At 50.4% G+C, this 17,969-nt stretch overlaps 1 protein-coding gene across 2 annotated transcripts in view; it reads right to left on the bottom strand.

The window, feature by feature from the left end:
• Window positions 1-204: 204 nt before the first annotated feature.
• The window catches only part of ASIC2 (acid sensing ion channel subunit 2), a 962,539-nt gene continuing 944,774 nt past the window's right edge, over window positions 205-17,969 (bottom strand). For both annotated transcript variants that reach the window (XM_004747088.3, XM_013053586.2), the window contains exons 4-10: window positions 13,055-13,205; window positions 11,130-11,186; window positions 9,535-9,688; window positions 7,323-7,414; window positions 4,199-4,278; window positions 2,921-2,989; window positions 205-1,172 (exon numbers count right to left, since the gene is read on the bottom strand). In XM_004747088.3, coding sequence (XP_004747145.1) covers window positions 1,071-1,172; window positions 2,921-2,989; window positions 4,199-4,278; window positions 7,323-7,414; window positions 9,535-9,688; window positions 11,130-11,186; window positions 13,055-13,205 — 705 coding nt within the window. In that variant the 3' untranslated portion in view covers window positions 205-1,070. The remainder of the gene's footprint in view (window positions 1,173-2,920; window positions 2,990-4,198; window positions 4,279-7,322; window positions 7,415-9,534; window positions 9,689-11,129; window positions 11,187-13,054; window positions 13,206-17,969) is intronic.

Raw genomic sequence — 17,969 nt, 5'->3', positions numbered from 1 at the left:
CAAGGCTGCAGTCAATAGTTTTTAAAGATTTAGAACAGACTAGAAGTGCATTTCCTCTAGACACTTTCTAACAGTAGGCGCTGGTCCAGGAAACCTGACATGTATGTAATCTGTGGGCTCTGACCCGGCGGGCCTGGCCCTTTCGAAAGGCTTTGAGGGGGGAGGGAGACCTGAGTATGGGGGACAAGGCAGCACCAACTCAGCTGTTTCCACAAGACCAGCTTTTAATATGACCGTGACTGGAAGCACGAATAAATAAATGCCAGAGAAAATGGAAAAACTAAATCAAACCAAACCTCAGAACATCAAAACCCAAATTTGGAAAGTAAAAACCAAACCAAACAGAACAGATCTCCGACAGACAGACAAAACAAGCCCCCCGAAGAAGAAACAGAATCGGACTGTACAAGCTAGGTCACGGGGACAGCAGAATGACGTGGGTCCCATGGATGAGTGCTGGAGTCGCCCAGGCCACCCTGCCTCCACCAGGCGCTGGGACAGGGGTAGAGGGTGGGGGGCCCTGGTCAGCCCAGGGGCCAGCTCGGGGGAGGGCAGGGGTTTGAGGGCAGGTTCAGAACCTTCACAAAGTACACAAGGACCGGACGTGGTTGAGAGTTCTGCGCTTTCCCTCTTGACTGTGCAGCTGCGACCCCAGCGTGGCCACGCGGTGGCGACTTCGGGGCTAGAACCTGGTCCCGCTGGGTGGCCGCAGAGTGGCTGCGGGGAGCACGCGGAGGAGAGTCAGGTAGAGAGACAGACGTGGAGGTGGCGCCGTGAGCGGTCTCAGCATGCAGGTGCTTTTTACATCTGGCAGTGAGATGTGATGGCAGGTGGGTTCTCGGACAGTTCCGGAGCGTGACTCATTTCTCCTAAGAGGGACGCACGGTGGGGCCCGAGGACACGTCGCATCAGACGTGGCCGCAGCGAGGTTTTGGCAGAGAGTTTGCTATGTGTGCATAGGGGGCTCTTCTTTCTGTCACCAGGGGCCATCGCACCTGTGCCTGCTGTCCCCTGTCCTGGGTCTTGGGCCTCCAGGTCTGTTTGGGGGTTGCCGGGCGGTCCGAGGGCTGTCAGCAGGCAATCTCCTCCAGAGTCCCCAGGGCCGTCTGCAGGGGCACATTCACAGTGTGGCTGATGGTTTCAGAGTGGTTTGGCATCGTGTCGCAAGTGCTCTGGAGGGAAGGGGACAGCGGAGGTTGATACTCATTCTGCAAAATGGTGTCACGATGCCACTGGCAGCCCAGTCAAGGCCCTGGGAGCTGAGGCCCCCCTGCTGGTGGGCTCTATTGGGGCTCGCCCTGCTGCTCCTGCCCCAGGCATCCCCTGTTGTGGGGCACGAGACCGGTGGGGGTCTTCAGAGTCCTCAGCATTGCCCACCTAAGTGCCCCCAGGGTGGGGAGAGGGCTCCCTGGTGATGGAGCTCAGCGGCTGGTTTGAACTTCTCTTCTAGATGTACCCCTAAGGTATGGCCCAAAGCTACCTCTGAGTGCTCTCTAGCTCTGAGGCAGGAGGGCAGGGGTCCCCCTTGAGGCCTTCCTGGGGTGGGGGAGATAGAGCCTCTGGGGTTCTAGGCTTGGGGCAGGGGGTTCCACTGGCTGAGGCCAAGTAGGAAGTGGGGAGACCCCCAAAAGTCAGAACCAGAGTAGTCACGGCTCCCCAGTGGTCCTTTAGGGTTCAGCTGGCCCCAAGAAGAAAGCAGTCTCAGCAGGGCGGGGCTGGGAGCGCCTGGAGTCTTCCCAGTGACTCCCCGGCTGCAGAGGGCTAGAGGCTGGGAGGAATGGGAGCAGACACTGCCTAGGAGGCTGTGCCAAGAATGTGGGGGAGACTTGGTGAGGATGGGGCTGGGGGAGGGGGAGGCGGCAGAGGGAGGCTGTGACTCTGTGACATTCTGAGGGCAGAGGGGGGATGGGAAGAGGGAGGGAACCTCCACTGGCCAAGCACTTCCTACAAAGGAGGCACTGCTGCCCGCTTTAGAGGCAGGGGCTGCTCAATCCCAATGACCCCCTGAGGTTCCTGTGGGTCTGCAGATGCTCAGGCCGGCAGCTGGGACACAGGGACCAGAGCCCAGAGCCCGGGCCCCTTTCACCTGCCCTCCCCTCCACAGACGCCATATTCGGGTCACCAGAGCTGCAGGGGCCCGAGGGAACCAAGGCAGAGATTTTCAGCCTGGGAGGTGGCTGGAGAACTAGAGTCTGGAACAGAAATGAGGGTCTGTCTCGGAGGAGGGGCTGGCCTCAGTTGGGATTTGCTGACTTTGGGCTAGAGGGGAGGGCCGGGAGGGCGGCCACCTAGTGGGTGTCCAGGGACAAGCTGGGAGCAGGCTGAGTTTGGGAAGGAGAGCGGACAGCCCTGAGAGGTGCTGCCTCTGTGGCTGCTCCAGGGAAGGCAGGCAGAGTGGGCTGTGGTCAGGGGGCTCTGCGCCCAGCTCTGCCACTCACCAGCCGGGGGACCTGGGGCTTCTGGACCTCAAGGGCGTCAAATACACAGCCCTGGCAACGAGTAGTTGGCAGTTTCGATGGGAATCACGGCTGCTCCCCACCTCACGGGGGCCCAACCTCCCTGTCCCCTTCAAAGGGAGTCGAGTACCAGTGACATCCTTACTTGTGTTTTGCTACCCCGAGGAATAAGGGTGCAGAGCTTCCCTGCGTCTCCCAAGGCGTAAGATGAGAGCAGTAGCCCTCTGGGTCCGGGACAAGCCCCACTGGGCCAGACAGGACCTCCCCTTGCAAGCATCTCTGGGATCGCTGCATCCAGTGCTCGCCACCAAGCCCCGAGGCTCAGTGGGGGTGTCCTCCGATGAGCCAAGTTAAAGTGTGCAATGAGGTGTGTCCCTCCTGCCGTCCTGGCCCTGACCTCTGGTCTCATAAGGCCGGCAGAGGCTGGGGGACCGAGCAACCAACGGCATGGGCGCTGCCCTTACCACGTTCTCATCGTGGCTCCCTTCGTCCTCTTCTTTGCCAAGCAAGTCTAAGAGCTTCTCTTTGATCAGCTGCAAGAGAATCGCGACGGGGTTGGTCAGGCTGGGGGATGGGGGAGAGAAGGCAGAGGGACCTCCCTGGGCTGGGTGAGGTGTTGGTGCAGGAGCCAGAGACTGCAAGTGGTCACAGGAGGGCCCCAGCTGGCATCTTGACTGTCATTTCTTGGGGACCAGGTGGGGGTGTGCATGAGCAGCCCGGGAGCCTGTTTCTGAGGCTGGGCCTCGGGGATGAGGCCTGACAGCCACACTCGTTTATAAGGTCAGGGCACCCGTGAGTCCGTAACATTTGATTCTTAGTGATAAAGGGTAGGCATTCCACGTGTTCCCTGGTATGTAATCTCCATCACTTTATACAGCAGAAGCTTTTATTTTACAAAAATTAATAAACAAAGCAGAGTAAGATCTGGCCTTGGGGCCTGATTTGGGTTTGGGGAACAAGGTCACCATGCTGGGAGGTGGAGTGTGGCCCTCCCGAGGGCCCTGGTCTCAGAGGTCCTCCACTTCCCCACAGGGGTTCCCATTTGGCTTTGGCCAAGGACAGCCCTCTGCAGGCTCCTTTGCCGCACAAAACTCAGGTGGTCTGGGGGACGCTGAGGGATCGTACCCTTACTCTTCTTGTTCGCTCAGGACTCTGCCAGGAAATGGCCCTTCTCTAAACCTGCCTGCACCCAGACACGCACTACTCAGGTGACGGGCCAGCCGGAGGGCAGGTGTGTGTGTGTGTGTGTGTGTGTTGTGTGGCTGTAGCGTGTATGTGTGAGTGGTATGTGTACAGTGTGCATGTGTGTTTGTGGGTGATGTATGTAAGCGTGGCAGAAGTGTGTGTGCATGGAGGGCATGTGTGTGCGTGTGCTGTGAGTGTGTGGGCACAGACACACACATGTATGAAGCCATAACAGCTGGCTTTGTGTGGGAGGGTCTCAGAGCTGGCCTGAGGTTTGGCTCTTCTCCTTCTCAACCCTTCCTCTCCCTCCCTTTGAGTGCGGACAGCCCATAGTTCTTCCAGCAACCTGAGGATAGGAGTCGGCTTCTGTCTCTCTTGGGTCCACCCCTCCTCCCTGCCTAGGAACTTGGTGATAGACAATGTCCATGGACAGGGAGAAGAAAGCAGGCTCTGGGTGGAGAGAGGTCACCCTCTCCCCTGCGCTTTGGTTCTGAACATCCAGGCAGGACAAGGGTCCCAGCATAGGGTCACTTCCCCACGAGCAACCCCAATCTTACCTCATAAATATAATCAAAGAGCTCTAGTATTGTAAGGATACTAGCACCAATAAACAATCCCATCTGACCACCAATATCACCTGGAGAGACAGAAAAGATCAAAGATTTTGGCTTTAGTCACAGCGTTTCTAGGAAGGGGTGAGACGAACTCAGAAACCAGACCTTTGCAAAGGTTCCCTTTCTATGGTAAGCCTGGCCCGGGGACAGATCAGGCCTTGGACAATTCCCTCTCTCACTGCACAGCACCCAGTGGTGATGGGAATGAACTTGAGGGCTTACTGGAGGGTCTGGAGTAGACCTCACAGGCTAACCGCTTATTCTCTTACCTTCAGAATCACCTGGAGAGGGCCCTTTGGCTCTGGGCTGGGAATAGAGACAAGAAGTGTGTGGTCCTTGCCTGGGGCAAGAGTAGTCTAGCCCAAGGCTCATGGGTTGGATGCCATGGTTGGGGGTTTTGGAAACAATGACCCAAGAGACCCATTTCCCTCACCCATCATGACAAGGCCTCCAGGACCAACTCAGGACACCTCTCACCCTTGGGATAAGGTCATAGGAAGCATCCCCTCACTTTCCCACCTGAGGGTAAATGTTCAATCTGGTCTTTCTCTAGAGTAGGAGTTCTTGCTGTGGGGTACACAGTCTCTCTTGACTGACCAAAGTCTTTCTTGACTGGTCTCCGGGTCTTCTCCCTCCTGAGACACCTGTACTCAGTGTAGATGTCTGGACCTACCCCGGGTCTATAAAATCAGACTCTTGGGGCTGGGGTCTGAAAGTCAGGAGTTTTTAAGTTCCCAGGGCTCTCTCGCCCACCAGAGCTTGAGAACAACTCCCCATGTGGGGGCTGTGGATGGTCGGAGACCCTTTAAAACGGAATATGAGATGTTAACCTGTGTGTACCTAAGTGTTTGTAGGGGGAAGGTCCCTACCTGAGAAGCTGTTCTCAGATTTACCATGGGGTCCTAGTCCCCCCAAAGCCCCAATGCTTTGCTCTGGAGGCAGTGTGGTAGAGCAGAGGGCTCGGAGGATCTGAGTTTGGAGAGTTGCCACTGGCTTGCCGTGTGATTTTGGAAACCCTGACCTTCTCAGTAGCGTTGCCTTCAAAGGACATTTGGAGGGGAGGGGAAAGGAGACCACTGTGAGGTCCTGGCACCTGGGAACTCTGACTCTCAGCTGCTGGGCTAAGCAGGGAGAGTGCTGGGAAAAGAGGGTGCTGCCAGGATGGGTGCCCACTCTTCCTGGAGACCACAGGCTCTTGGTCTGAGAACGTTCTGTTGGCTCCATCTGCCCTCTATCCCTGACTGTGGCAAGGCAGGCCGACAGCCACAGTCCCATGTGAGCAGGCAGAGAGGGCGAGGAGGGGGTTCCTCCCGGTGGGGCTTGGAGCTGAGCTCCCAATGACTCCCTTCCCTCCTCTCCCCCTGCTCTCTCTCTCATGCCCTGGGGAGTGTGTACTTCCCCATGTACCTGTCAGGTGTGAGGTGTGTGTTTGGACACACACGCGGTGTGACCGAGGGTGGGGTATGCATCAGGGCACTCTGTGCGAGCACGTCTGGCTGTCCATGGCTTTAGGCAGGTGGCTTTTTAGGTCTAGGGTAGGGACGCTGAGAGGTCCCAGTGTGTGTGAGTGTGGCGTTGTGGAGGTGGGCATCGCGCGTGAGAGTGTGCGCAAGCTGTGGGAGCATGTCTGCGTGTATGGACAGGTGTACGTGACTGAGTACATGTACTCACGTAGTGCATCTGTGCAGATGTGCCTCTGCCGCGTGAGGCCCGCGTGTGTGTGTGTGTGTGTGTGTGTGTGTGTATGTGTGTGTGAGAGAGCGAGCAGTGAGCCTGTGTTGGGGAGGGGAGGGAAGAGCCTTGTCTTGAGTTCTCCTTAGGAAATGAAGGTGACAAGATGACAGAGGTAGGGAGAGGGGGGTCTATATCCCCAGAGCATGACCTCTACCTTGAGTCTAAAGTGTTAGTCTCTTGGCTCAGTCCCTTTTGACCACAACAGTGTCTGAGACCCAAGTGGCAGCCACCTTAATCCAGCTGAGTCTCTGCTGTGGCCAAGCCCCCAGTCTCCTGGGAGAGGGTCAGAGATCCTCTGACAGCAAGTGGAAGCAGCTGGAACCTGGGCGCCTGGCATGGTGACTGTCCAGGTACCAGAAACCATTCTTCATGGGCGGTCTGTGGGCTGGTGCTCCCTGCCAGCTAACCCTCACAACAAAATCATCAAGTACTTTTATTAGACCCTTTATACAGATGAGGGACCTGATGTGCAGTGAGGAGAGGCCACATGCCCTCATCCTTCTAGTTGGTATGCAGTGGTCTGATGCTGTGCCTGTCTGCTTCCCTCTACACCTGCCGTCCCCCTCTGCCGGGGTCCCGCTCACAGATCCAAGCGCAGCTAATTCTCTTTGTAGGGACAGCATCATGTCCTTTCTTGAGAGTGAGTAGGAGTCGGGAGAAGGGCCCCCGGGGCAGATCTTTTAACTGGCCACCTTCGGGAGTCTTGTGGGTTTTGCCCTGGGCGGGGCGGGATTGAAATGAAGGTCCCTCATCCCTTACATGCTCACGTGGCCAGGGTTGCAGGTGTGACCTTGTGTGGGGCTGGCAGTCAGGTCTGTAGACATCTGGGGATGTGTGGCCCTTCTTCTGTGTTTGACAAAGGACTCTCAGTCCATGGGGAACATCTGGCCTCCAGGATGCGATGCTGCTTTCCAGGCTGGGCTCCATCCGGGGGCCCTCACTGCCTGGGGACCGCCCACAGTGCAGCCTTCGCTCCACTGGACCACTCCCTCTCCCTGCTGTGGCCCCGAGGCTCGTTCCAACCTCAGGACAGAAGACCACGGAATCCAACAGGGCAGCGCTGGAAAGGCCCCAAGAGAGACCTTTTAGCTCACTTGCCTCGTTGTGTCCATGGAGAAACTAAGGCCTACATTGGGGCATGAACTGGGACGAACGCGCCCACCACACCGGAGTCCCTCCCATTCTGGGACAGAGAGAGTAATCAGAGCACGAAAAGGCCAGACTCTTCCACAAGTGTATCTATCTACCCGCTTGCCTGCCGACCCTACTGCCCACCCCATTCCCCACGCCCCACCATGACCTGTGGGAATTCGAGTAATGGACACTGACTTACCAAGTAAGGCAGCGACTTCATATGCCTTCTTCTGTTCAATTGTCTCGTAATTGAGAGCTTCAAAAAATATATCCAGAACAAGGATGTTCTCTCTGCAGAGGGAATATTCAGGACCATACATGGTGAGAACCCTCAGGGGCCACACGGCCCACCTGACACAGCTTTCCCCTTGACAGCGGGTGAGGCCGAGCCCATGAAAGTGCGACAAATGGCCCAAAGTCAGAGCTGGGTGGTGACAGAGCTGGCCTTGGAACCAAGAGTCCTGACTCCCAGCCCAGTGCTCTTTACAGACAAGAGGCACGTATCAGCTCTGCCCCTCTGTCCCTCAGCTGTCCCTTCTTTGTGTCCTTTCCATGAGTCTTGCCTGATGTCCAGATCTCTGCGCCCCCAAAGAGTCTGCCTGGCTCCTCACCCCTAGGGGAGCTCAGTACTTTCTGAACAAGCTCTTCATTCTTTGGCCTTGCTTCAGCCCCCTGACCTCCTGGGTACCCCGTACCCACTCCTGAAAGCCTCCCCAACCCAAGTTCCTACTTGGATTTTTTTTAAAGATTTATTTATTTATTTGAGAGAGAGAGAGAGAGAGAGAGAGAGAGAGGAGCAGGAGGGACAGAAGGAGAGGGAGAGCGAGAATCTCAAGCAGACTCCCGCACTGAGTGTGGAACCTGATGCGGGGCTCGATCTCACAACCCCGAGATCCCGACCTGAGCCAAAACCCAGAGTCAGATGCTTAACCAACCATGCCACCCAGGTGTCTTCCTACTTGGATTTACTACAAGCTTCTCCTAGTGGGAGCCCCCGACTCTAGCACTGCCAAGTCAACTGCCAGGATCAGGGAGGGATTTTAGGGAGCAAATCTAGATCTGGCTGGGGGTTCCCTTTTGCTCCTTTAGGCAGGTGTGTTAACAAGACACACCTTGGCAGGAAAAGTCATCGCTGCTGGCAGAACAGGTGCTCAACAGCGGGGCCGTCTCCTTCATTGCTGGTCACAACAGCTTTGGTGCCCCTTGTTCTCAACTTGCCGAGCCAAAGCTGCCCCAGGCTGGGCTTTGGCAGCAGTGTTGGCAGGAGAGAGTGGCTGGGGAGAGAGATGCAAATCCCCTTTCCCCTGCAGGGCTCCCAGAGGCACCACTCAAAGTAAGGGTCACCATCCCCTGCCTGGGTAATGGCACCTGCCCCCACCAGCCTCCAACCCTTTCTTCTGGCTTTCCATCTGTCCTGTCCACCTGCCGCCTGAGGAATCTTCCTAAAACTGCTAAACGAAGTCACACTGAAAAAAAAGTTACATTTCAGCTCCTCAGTCACACAGGCTGCATTTAAAATGCTCAAGAACCACATGTGGTTAGTGGCTCCCGTGTGGGACATCACAGACTCAGAACATTTCCATCTGTGTAGAAAGTTCTGCTGCAGGGTAGCGGTCAAAAATACACATTTGAGGCTGTCACTCGTCCACTCAAAGCTCTTTGGACGCTCCCTATTGTCTCCGGGGAAAGTCTCTCCCTGTCCCCCACCGCATGGCCAGCTCCACCTACAAGGTGACACATGGCCTGCCCTGGCTCTATCTGGCCTGCCCCTTGTCTGCCCTGTGCCTTTCTGCTCAGCCTCTGCCTGGCACACCTCTTCTCCCATGGACCTCATTCATTTATTCCGTTAGAAGACATTTTTGGAGTACCAACTATGTGCCAGGCACTCTCCAGCACAGAACCAAAGCAAAGGCTCTTCCTGCCTTCAGGGGGCTTTCAGTCTAGTGGGGAACACACACACACACACACACACACACACACACACACACGAATATGGAATTACACACTTGGGCGAGCGTTCTGAAGGAAAACACCAGAGTGCTTGGAGAGAAAAATAAAGGGTGGGGCATTCATTCAGGGGTTTGAGGAGATGACCTTGAGACAGAGACCTGCACAACGAGGAACCAGCTAGGTAAAGTGTGAGAGAAAAAGCGTTCCCGGCAAATGTAAGAGAATGCGCAAGGCCTCCCTGGGAAACTCCTTCAGGCTCCTTAAAGGCCAGGGTGCTCCGTCTTAACCATCTTTGTCTTTGCTTTCTGAGTCCTAAACACAGAGCTTGTCCCACAGCCAAGTTCAATTCATGTCTGCCAAAGGGCGCCGACTGCTTCCTGTTGCCCTCTTCCTCAAATCGCCCCCAGTTCCTCCTCGACCCTTCCTTTCTCCCCGCTGCCCACCATGCCCACTTCGCTTACGAGATATATTTTTCTGATTTGTTAAATTTCTTCTCGAGGTACTTGGCTGACGTCTTGCTGGGGATCTTCACCATGGAGAGCTCTTTGTTGTAGCGGGTCAGGTTGCAGGGTGTCCTGCAGAGACAGTAATTACTGTCCTTCTCCGCCAACAGACCTGGAGGGGAGAGAGGGGCGGGGCTTAGTCGCGTGTGTGGGCGGGGCTCCGGCAGGTGTGTGGGCGGGGCTCCGGCAGGTGTGCCCTCCCCGGTCAGAGAGGGGCGGGGCGCTGCAGAGAGAAGGGGAGCTGGGCTCGAGCTCTAGGTTGGTGAGAGTGGGAACGCTCATCAAAAGAAGTGCCCACTTTATGTTTTTCTTGGTCCTGTTCTCCTTTGATCCTTTATTGCTACATTGCCCTTTAAAAATTGTTGAAAAGGTCCCACTTTTGGAGCACGGGCTCCCAGGGAGGCCTGGCGCCCTCAGCTTCCCAAAGCCGCCTTCTCTGCTCCTAACCTCAGTGTTCTCATCCACAAAGTGGGCCTCCAGCCAAGGGCAAATGTGGGAGACCATTTTCTCTGAAACCCAGGGCTCTGTGGTAGTCCCTCTATGGCTCCTTCCTAACCAGAGGTAGCCTTGTCTGCCTGCTGGGTTAGGGCACAAGCAAAGATCCCCAATTCTTGTCCCTAGAAGCAATCTCCCTGCATCAGGAATGCTTCTTTCCTTCAAGCTTCCCCCTTCCTCTTAGGACAGGGTGGCTAAAGACATCAATCACTTTTCTCCTTCCGTCTCTCTGATCATCGCAGTGTTACCCACGGGTTTTCTCTAATCCATACTCCAAAGAGAGCTGTCTTCGGACATGTCAGAAGTCTCCCACTCTCTCTAAGTGACCCCCCCCCCCAACTCCCATCCTTCTGGAAGCATCTAGACACAGGAGTCCAGAGAGATCCCAGCTTAGCTCCAGCAGGTACAGCTGCTGAATGAAATGGAGTCTCTATGAATTAAACTCCCTCTCTGCTTGTCTTGATTGTAAATCACTACCCAGGTCTGGAGAGAGCAGGCAGGTGGAGTGGGTCTAGCTTTGGGGATGTAGAATCTCCCGCACCCGAGGCTGGTGGGGTCTCCCACACCCAAAGTTTTCCAGTGGGGGAATCCAGCAGTTACTCCAAACTACAAGCCCCAGTGGGAGGTTGGACGAGGGAGATAAACACGCTGGCCGCTCCTCCTCTCTCCCCCAACTCCTTCGGTGTCCACCCAGATGCCCACTGTCCATCTTCTCTCCATGTCTGTCCTCTCCTTTATGTTCCCCAGTGCTCTCCATTTCCCCTGAGCCTCACCCATCTTTACCCACACCCCTCTATTCCCATTCTCTCCCCCAGTGCCTGGTCAGCCCTCATCTGCTTCCTGCATCCCTCGTCTGCATCCCTGAGTCTGTTCCCTCCCCACCCTTCTCTGCTCCCTCCTCTCCACCTTCCTCTCCTGTCCCTGCAGTGCCCCGCCCACCCCCACCGCCCAGTCAGCCTCTCCTCCTCCTCCACTCCCCATCTACCCCATTTCTCCCACCCCAAGATGGCCTCTGAAGTCTCAATCTCAGCCCCTCCCCTTTGTCCCCCAGTACTGACCTAGGGCAGGCTCTGCGCACTCCTTGTGCTGCTCAGGAGTACAGAAAGGGGCATCCCCTGCAAAGAAGAGACACAGGGAGAGGTACTCAGGCAGCAATGTCTTCCTCCTGGGCTGGGGAAGGCGCACGCATCCTGTGGCCAGGAGGGCTAGCGTCCCCAGGAAGCATTCAGAGGGGGAACCTCCACAGAAGGGAACCACAGATCAGAGCTCCCTGAGGGCAGTTGGGGTGCAGTGTACCCAGAACCAGGGATTGGATCTGCTCTGCTCTCTGAGCTTGGGTAGGCAATAATAGGGTCTGCCTATTCTCCCAGATTGCTGTGCTGGTCTAGCCAGCCCAGGTGGGTGATGGGTGAGAAAGCCTTGATGGCTGAAAGCAGAGAGGTGGTGGAAAGCACTTGCCACATCTGGCACGCATCATTGCCTATAACTCACATGGGTACCTCCTGAAACAGGACACACTGTGTCTGTTTTACTGGTGGGAGACTTGAGGCTTCAGTATCCTGCATTCCCAGGACACCAGAAGGAGCAGGAATGGAGGTGGGCTTTGAACCCAGTCCAGTCTGACCCTGAGGTCAGAGCTCCTTCCAACAAGGGCTGCTTTCTAAGTCTCCTCTTGCTCTGCCCTTTATTCCACACTAGTAACCGAGATGCCAGTAAGAGTGTCATGAGTGAAATGATTAGTCTTCTCCTTGCTTTTGGCTCAGGTCCCATGGGGGGACCTCACTGGCTGCTGCCCCCATCTGAGTACCAGGCGGGCAACACTTAACAGTGCTCCATTCTTCTCTCTGGTTTCTGTAGAAATCCTGACACACCTCCACATTTTTTTCTGGTTTTTTTTTTTTTTTTTCTTCCAAGGGCTAAAGTTAAACCTATCACAATGTCCTTTCTTTACTATGTCCATGAACACCTTTTTCAAGAGCTGAGAGCTGATACGTTTCCTCCTTTCCAGCAGTAACAATTTAACTGATATGTTTCCCCTTTCGCTCTGTCTTCTGGGAGCCTCAGAGGCAATTTCAAAGATTAACACTTATCCATTTACATTACTAGGAAAATTGTTGATTACTGATGAAATAATTCAGAATTGGGCTAGAATCGTGTTCCTCTCAGCATTGGTTATAACAGAAGACAATTGTGTCTGATCTAAAACAGACAACTAAGTGTCTGATTAATAAAAGTATGATAACACTATGAAATAGTGGCCATGAAATATCACAGTGATGTTTCCAACACATAGTAGGTCATCAGTCAATAGTACTTTTGGTTTCCTCTCCCCATGTGCTAATACAATGACCACTGACTTTTGCACTTTTATATTTTAGCCTAATTTTATCCTCATAACAACTAATGATTGTGTTTTAAGATAATGAAGGTGAGAACAGAGAGGCTGAGTAACTTGTGTCTGGTTGCACAGCAGGTGAATGGAGGAATCTGCCTTAGAAGCCAATGTCCCTGCCCCCAGCTTGTCACTCTTCCTTCTCTGCCGAGAAACCAAACTCTTCATGCTCGATTTGGCCCTCCCACCATTCACCTCCTGCATTTCTGTGTCTGATTAGCTGACCCTCTCTAATGAGCCATCTGGATGAAAGCAATAGACACCCGGGTGTTTGAACAGGTACCATACGAGGATTCAAGCACTGCAAGCACTCAGATGCCTGGACACTAAACTCTAGGAGGTAACAGCAGCAGACAATTAGCACACATATTGAGCACTGGAAGGAACATTCCTCAAACATCTGGACACTACTGGACACCAGGATGCTGCCTTGGTTGCTAGTCTGGATGCTTCTATCTGCGCTCCAAGTGTTTGGGATCAAATATTAGCCTTATTAGAACAGCATCTCTGTGGATCCTCGTGGAGTGGGTCCAGTGTTTCCCACTGGGGCGCCAAGTGCAGACAAGGTCCCAGGCTGCCCCCGGCACTGACCTGGCATGTGGACCATGCGGCAGTTACAGTTCTCCACAATGTAGCGTGTCTCACAGTCAATCCGACAGGCGGTGATACTGTAAACAGGAAAGAAGTCGAGTCCCATCTCTGAGGATCGGCACTCGCCCCAGGGTGGGGGCAGGTATGTGAGCTGCAAGACAGGAAGGTGGGGGCAGCAGTCAGCCCTGGAGGTTCAGCGTGGACAGCTCCAGTATCTCACTCATTCACTTATTCAGTCAACAACAATTATTGCGCATCTCCTGTGTAACGATCTAACTCCACTGAGCTCAGAGGCTTTCAGCGTCGGGTTCTAATCCTAGTTTTCCTGTCTTGTAACCCTCCCCGAAATGCTGATCTCAAAGTCTCTTACACATGCCCCTTGTTTTTCTACTTCCGAGTTTGTCATCTCGAGTCCCTTGGAATGACCCAACTAAATTCTACCCTCTTGGCTGGGGACATTGAGAGTCTAAACCTAGGTTTAGGGACTGCAGGAGGGTCCAGGAAGAAATAACACAAATCAGTGTTATTTTTGATCCATGGCCCAGACTAGAGCAACTCTCCAGGGTCATGCTAAGGACCGACTTCTTTGGGGAAAATGTCACTTTTGTTTTCAGAGATCCAGTGACCATAGAATGCTGTCATGCCTACGGTACATGCCTACTAGAGACGGGAAAGGTGAAGAATGAGGGAACCTAATAGCTGAGCCTTACTATGTGTTAAGCCTCAAGCTAATTCCTTTACACCTATCTTTTTTTTTTTTAAACTGAGGAATAAAAGAGCAATAAAATGCGTGTGTTTTCAGAGCACAGTTCAACAAATTCTGAAAAATGTGTACACCTGTATACCTATCACTTAAATCTAGACTTCAGATTTTTAAAAAATTTATTTATTTAGGAGGGGGAGAGAGAAAAACATGAGTGTGGGGGAGGGGAAGAGAGAGAGAGAGATCTCAAGTGGACTCCTGCTGAGTGCAGAGTCCAACAGGGCTCCATCCCAGGACCCTGAGATCATGACCTGAGCGGCTCAAGGGTCGGCTGCTCAACCTACTGAGGTGCCCAGGTACCCCAAGACCCAAGACCCAAGGCATTTTTAATCACCCCAGAAAGTTCCTTCCTGTCCCTTTCCAATCAACCCCCGTCCACCCAGCCAGTCTCTGTTATAGATTCTATCACCATAGAGATTGGCTTTGTCTGTTCTCAAACTTCATATAGATGAAAATCTACACCGGGCTCTTCTTTGTGCCTGGCTTCTTTTGCTCAACAACACGTTTTAGATTTATCCACATGGTCATGTGCATTAGTTCATTTTTTAAAATTGCTGAATAATTTTCCATGTATAAATACACCACAATCTGCAGTCATTTACTTGAGGGTGGGCACTTGGATTGTTTCCAGTTTTGGGTGATTATGAAAAAGTCCTGATTAACATTTATGTACAAGTCAGTTCAGTTTTTGGACAGGTATTTTAATTTCTTTTAGGTAAATGGCTAGGAGTAGAATAGCTGATTCATAAGACAGGTCTGGGGATAATTGTATGGAAACTGTGAAACTATTACCCACAGTGGTCGAACTACCTTTCATTCCCACCAGGAGCGAATGAGAGTTCTAGTGACTTCGCCTCCTTGCCTAATATTGATTTCGTCCACAGTTCTAATTATAGACCTTCTTGTAGGGGTGTAGGTATATCTCGTTGTCATTTCTGTTTGCAGCTCTCTGATGACTGATGATCTTGAGCACAATTTTAAGTGCTAATTGGCCATTCATATATTATCTTTTGTGACATGTCTTCTCAAGTCTTTTGCCCATTAAAGAAACTTGCTAACTTTTTACTTTCATTATTAAACTGTAAGAGACTCCATATGTTCTGGGTACAGGTCCTTTTTCAGATATGTGGCCTGAGAATAATGTCTCTATACTTCCTATAGTTTGTGGCTTACTTTTTTATTTTCTGAATGGTGTATAATCTTCCTACTTTTAAAATCCCTCATTAAGATGTCATTTACATATAATAAAATGCATCAATTTTAATGGGCAACTTAATAAATTTTTACAAGTGTGTACACGCTGGTAATAATCATCCTATTCGAGGTGCAGAACAGCTCTGTTTACCCCAAGAAGTCCCCATTTGCAGTCCCCTCCCAACCCTCAGGCCATCACCGATATGCTTTCTGTCATAAATTAGTTTTGCCTGCTCTAGGATTTTATATAAATAGAAGTGTACAGCATGTACTCTTCTGTGTCTGCCTTCTTTTTCCCAGCAGAATGTTTTCAAGATTCATTCATGTTCTTCCTTGTCTCAGTAGTTTATGCCTTTTTATTGCTGAATTTTATTTCTTCTGTTCTGGTCTCTATTTCTTTTTTTCCCCCTCTGCTTTGGTGCATTGGCCAGAAACTGTATATTGTGTAACATTGGAAAAAAATGGAAGAGAGATGCTATTCTTACCTTGTTCCTGATTGTAGGAGGAAAGGGTTCATTATTTCACTATTAAATATGTTAGACATATGTGTTTTTCTTAGATGCTCTTCTCAGATTGAGAAAGTTTTCTCCTATTTCTAGTTTGCTGAGCACTTTTATCGTTAATGGGTGTCGAGTGTTGACAAATGCATTTCCTGTTTCCACTGAGATGATCCCACGATTTTTCTCCATTATTTCGTTAATAAGATGAATGATATGATACTGATTGAGTTGTAGATGCTGAATTCACCTTGCATTTCTGGCAAAAGCCCCACTTGGTCATGATTTATTATCCTCTTTATCTATTGCTGTCTTTGACCTACTAATGTCTTGTGGAGGAATTTTGCATCTGTGCTGATGAATGATAGTGAATTTATTTTACTTTTCTTATACTGTCCTGGTCAGGTTTTGGTATTGTGGTTATGCTAACTTCATAAAACATTTAAGTGTTTCCTTCTCTATTTTCTCAGTTTGTGTAGACTTGGTATCATTCCTGTCCTAAATGTGAAGCCATCTGGACTTGGTGATGGGGTGTGTGTGCGTATGTGAGATGCTTTTTAATTATGAATTCAATTCCTTTAGTAGATTTAGAGAAAATCAGACTCTCCAATTCTTCTTGTGCTGCTTTTGTTGTGTTGTTTTCCAAGGAATTTGTTCATTTAATCTAAGTTTTTGAATTTATTAGCATACACTTGTATATAATATTCTCTTAACATTTTTTAAATGCCTGTACAATTGGTAGTGATATTCTCTCTTTCATTCTTGATATTGGTAACTTGTATTACCTCTTTTTCCTTATTGTTTTTGATTTCCTTCTTTTTTTAAAAAGATTTTATCTATGTATTTGACAGAGAGAGTGATCACGAGTAGACAGAGAGTCATGCAGAGAGAGAGGGGGAAGCAGCTTTCCTGCTGAGCAGGGAGCCCGATGCGGGGCTCGATCCCAGGACCCTGAGATCATGACCTAAGCCGAAGGCAGAGGTTCGACCCACTGAGCCACCCAAGTGCCCCTTGTTTTTGATTTCTAATGTAATTATACTTTGATCAGGAAACATACTCTCCATGGTTTCATTTCCTATAAAATTTACTGAGGTTGATTTATAGTCCAGCATATAGTATATTTTGGTGAATGTTCCATGTACACTTGAAAAGTATGTGTATTCTGTAATTGTTGGTGTAGGTGTTTAATAAAAGGCAATTCGGTCAAGTTGTTGGATAGTGTTGCTCCAATCTTCTATGTCTTCACTGAATTTTTATCTCATCCTTCATCAGTTGCTGAGAGAGAAGTGTTCAAATCTCTAATTATGACTATAGATATTTCTGGTTCTCCCTTTGGGTCCATCTATTCTTGCTTCATGTATTTTTGAAACTTTATCATTGGGCATATACATATTTAACGTCATGATATCTTCTTGAGAAATTGATTCTGTTGTCATTGTGAAACGACCCTCTTTATCACATGCAATAATTTGTCTTGAGGTTTACTTTGTATATATATATATAGATATACCAGCTTTCTTATGCTTACTTATCTTTTCCTCTTCTTTTAATTTTTTGGTCCACCCTTTTACTTTTAACCTGCCAGAATATTTTTATCTTTAAGGTACATTCCCTGTAAACAGCTGCTATTTTACCCTATCTAACAATCTTGGAGTTTTAATTGGAGGGTTTAATCCATTTATATTTAATATCATTCTGGATATGGTTGAGTTGAAGTCTACTATCTTGCTCTTTGTTTCTTTTTTGCCCTCCACTGCTATTTCTTCCTTTGTTCTACCTTCCCTTACTCCTTTTGGGTTAACTGAGTATTGTTTTCATAAATCATTCCCTCTCTTCTATAGCCTTTTTAATTATTCCTCTTTGTATTATTATTATTTTTAGATGTTGCTCCAAGATTTACAAGATGCTCCCTTAACTTATCAGATCTATTCTGAATTCATATAATACCACAACATATAATTCTTTTTACACCTCTTCCTGTCCTTTATGCTATTGCTGTCACATATTTTACATCTGTTATAAACACTACAACGTACTGTTACTATTTCTCCCTTCAGTAGTCCCCTGACTTGCAGAGAAGTTAAGATAGGAAAGAAAACTTATGTTCAAATTTAACCACATATATACCATTTTCACTAAAAAAAAAAAAAAAAAAGATTTATTTATTTATTTGAGACAGAGAGAGAGCATGAGCAGCAGAGGGAGAGAGAGAGATAGAATCTCAAGCAGACTCACGGTGATCACAGAGCCTGATGTGGGGCTCCATCTCGTAACATTGAGATCAGGACCAGAGACAAACCAAGATTCAGATGCTTAGCTGATTTCACCACCCAGGCACCCCTGCTGTTTATTATCTTTTGTGTGGATCTGAATTTCCTTTGCTATCAGTTCTCTTCAAGTGGAAGAACATTATCATATCTTTTGGTATGGGTTCACTAGTGGAAAATAGTCTCTGTTTTTA

This window comes from Mustela putorius, unplaced genomic scaffold (genome assembly GCF_011764305.1).
Source record: "Mustela putorius furo isolate JIRA1106 unplaced genomic scaffold, ASM1176430v1.1 tig00003962_pilon_pilon_pilon, whole genome shotgun sequence".
NCBI classification, from domain to species: Eukaryota; Metazoa; Chordata; class Mammalia; order Carnivora; family Mustelidae; genus Mustela; species Mustela putorius.
This window is presented reverse-complemented; position numbering and strand designations above follow the sequence as displayed.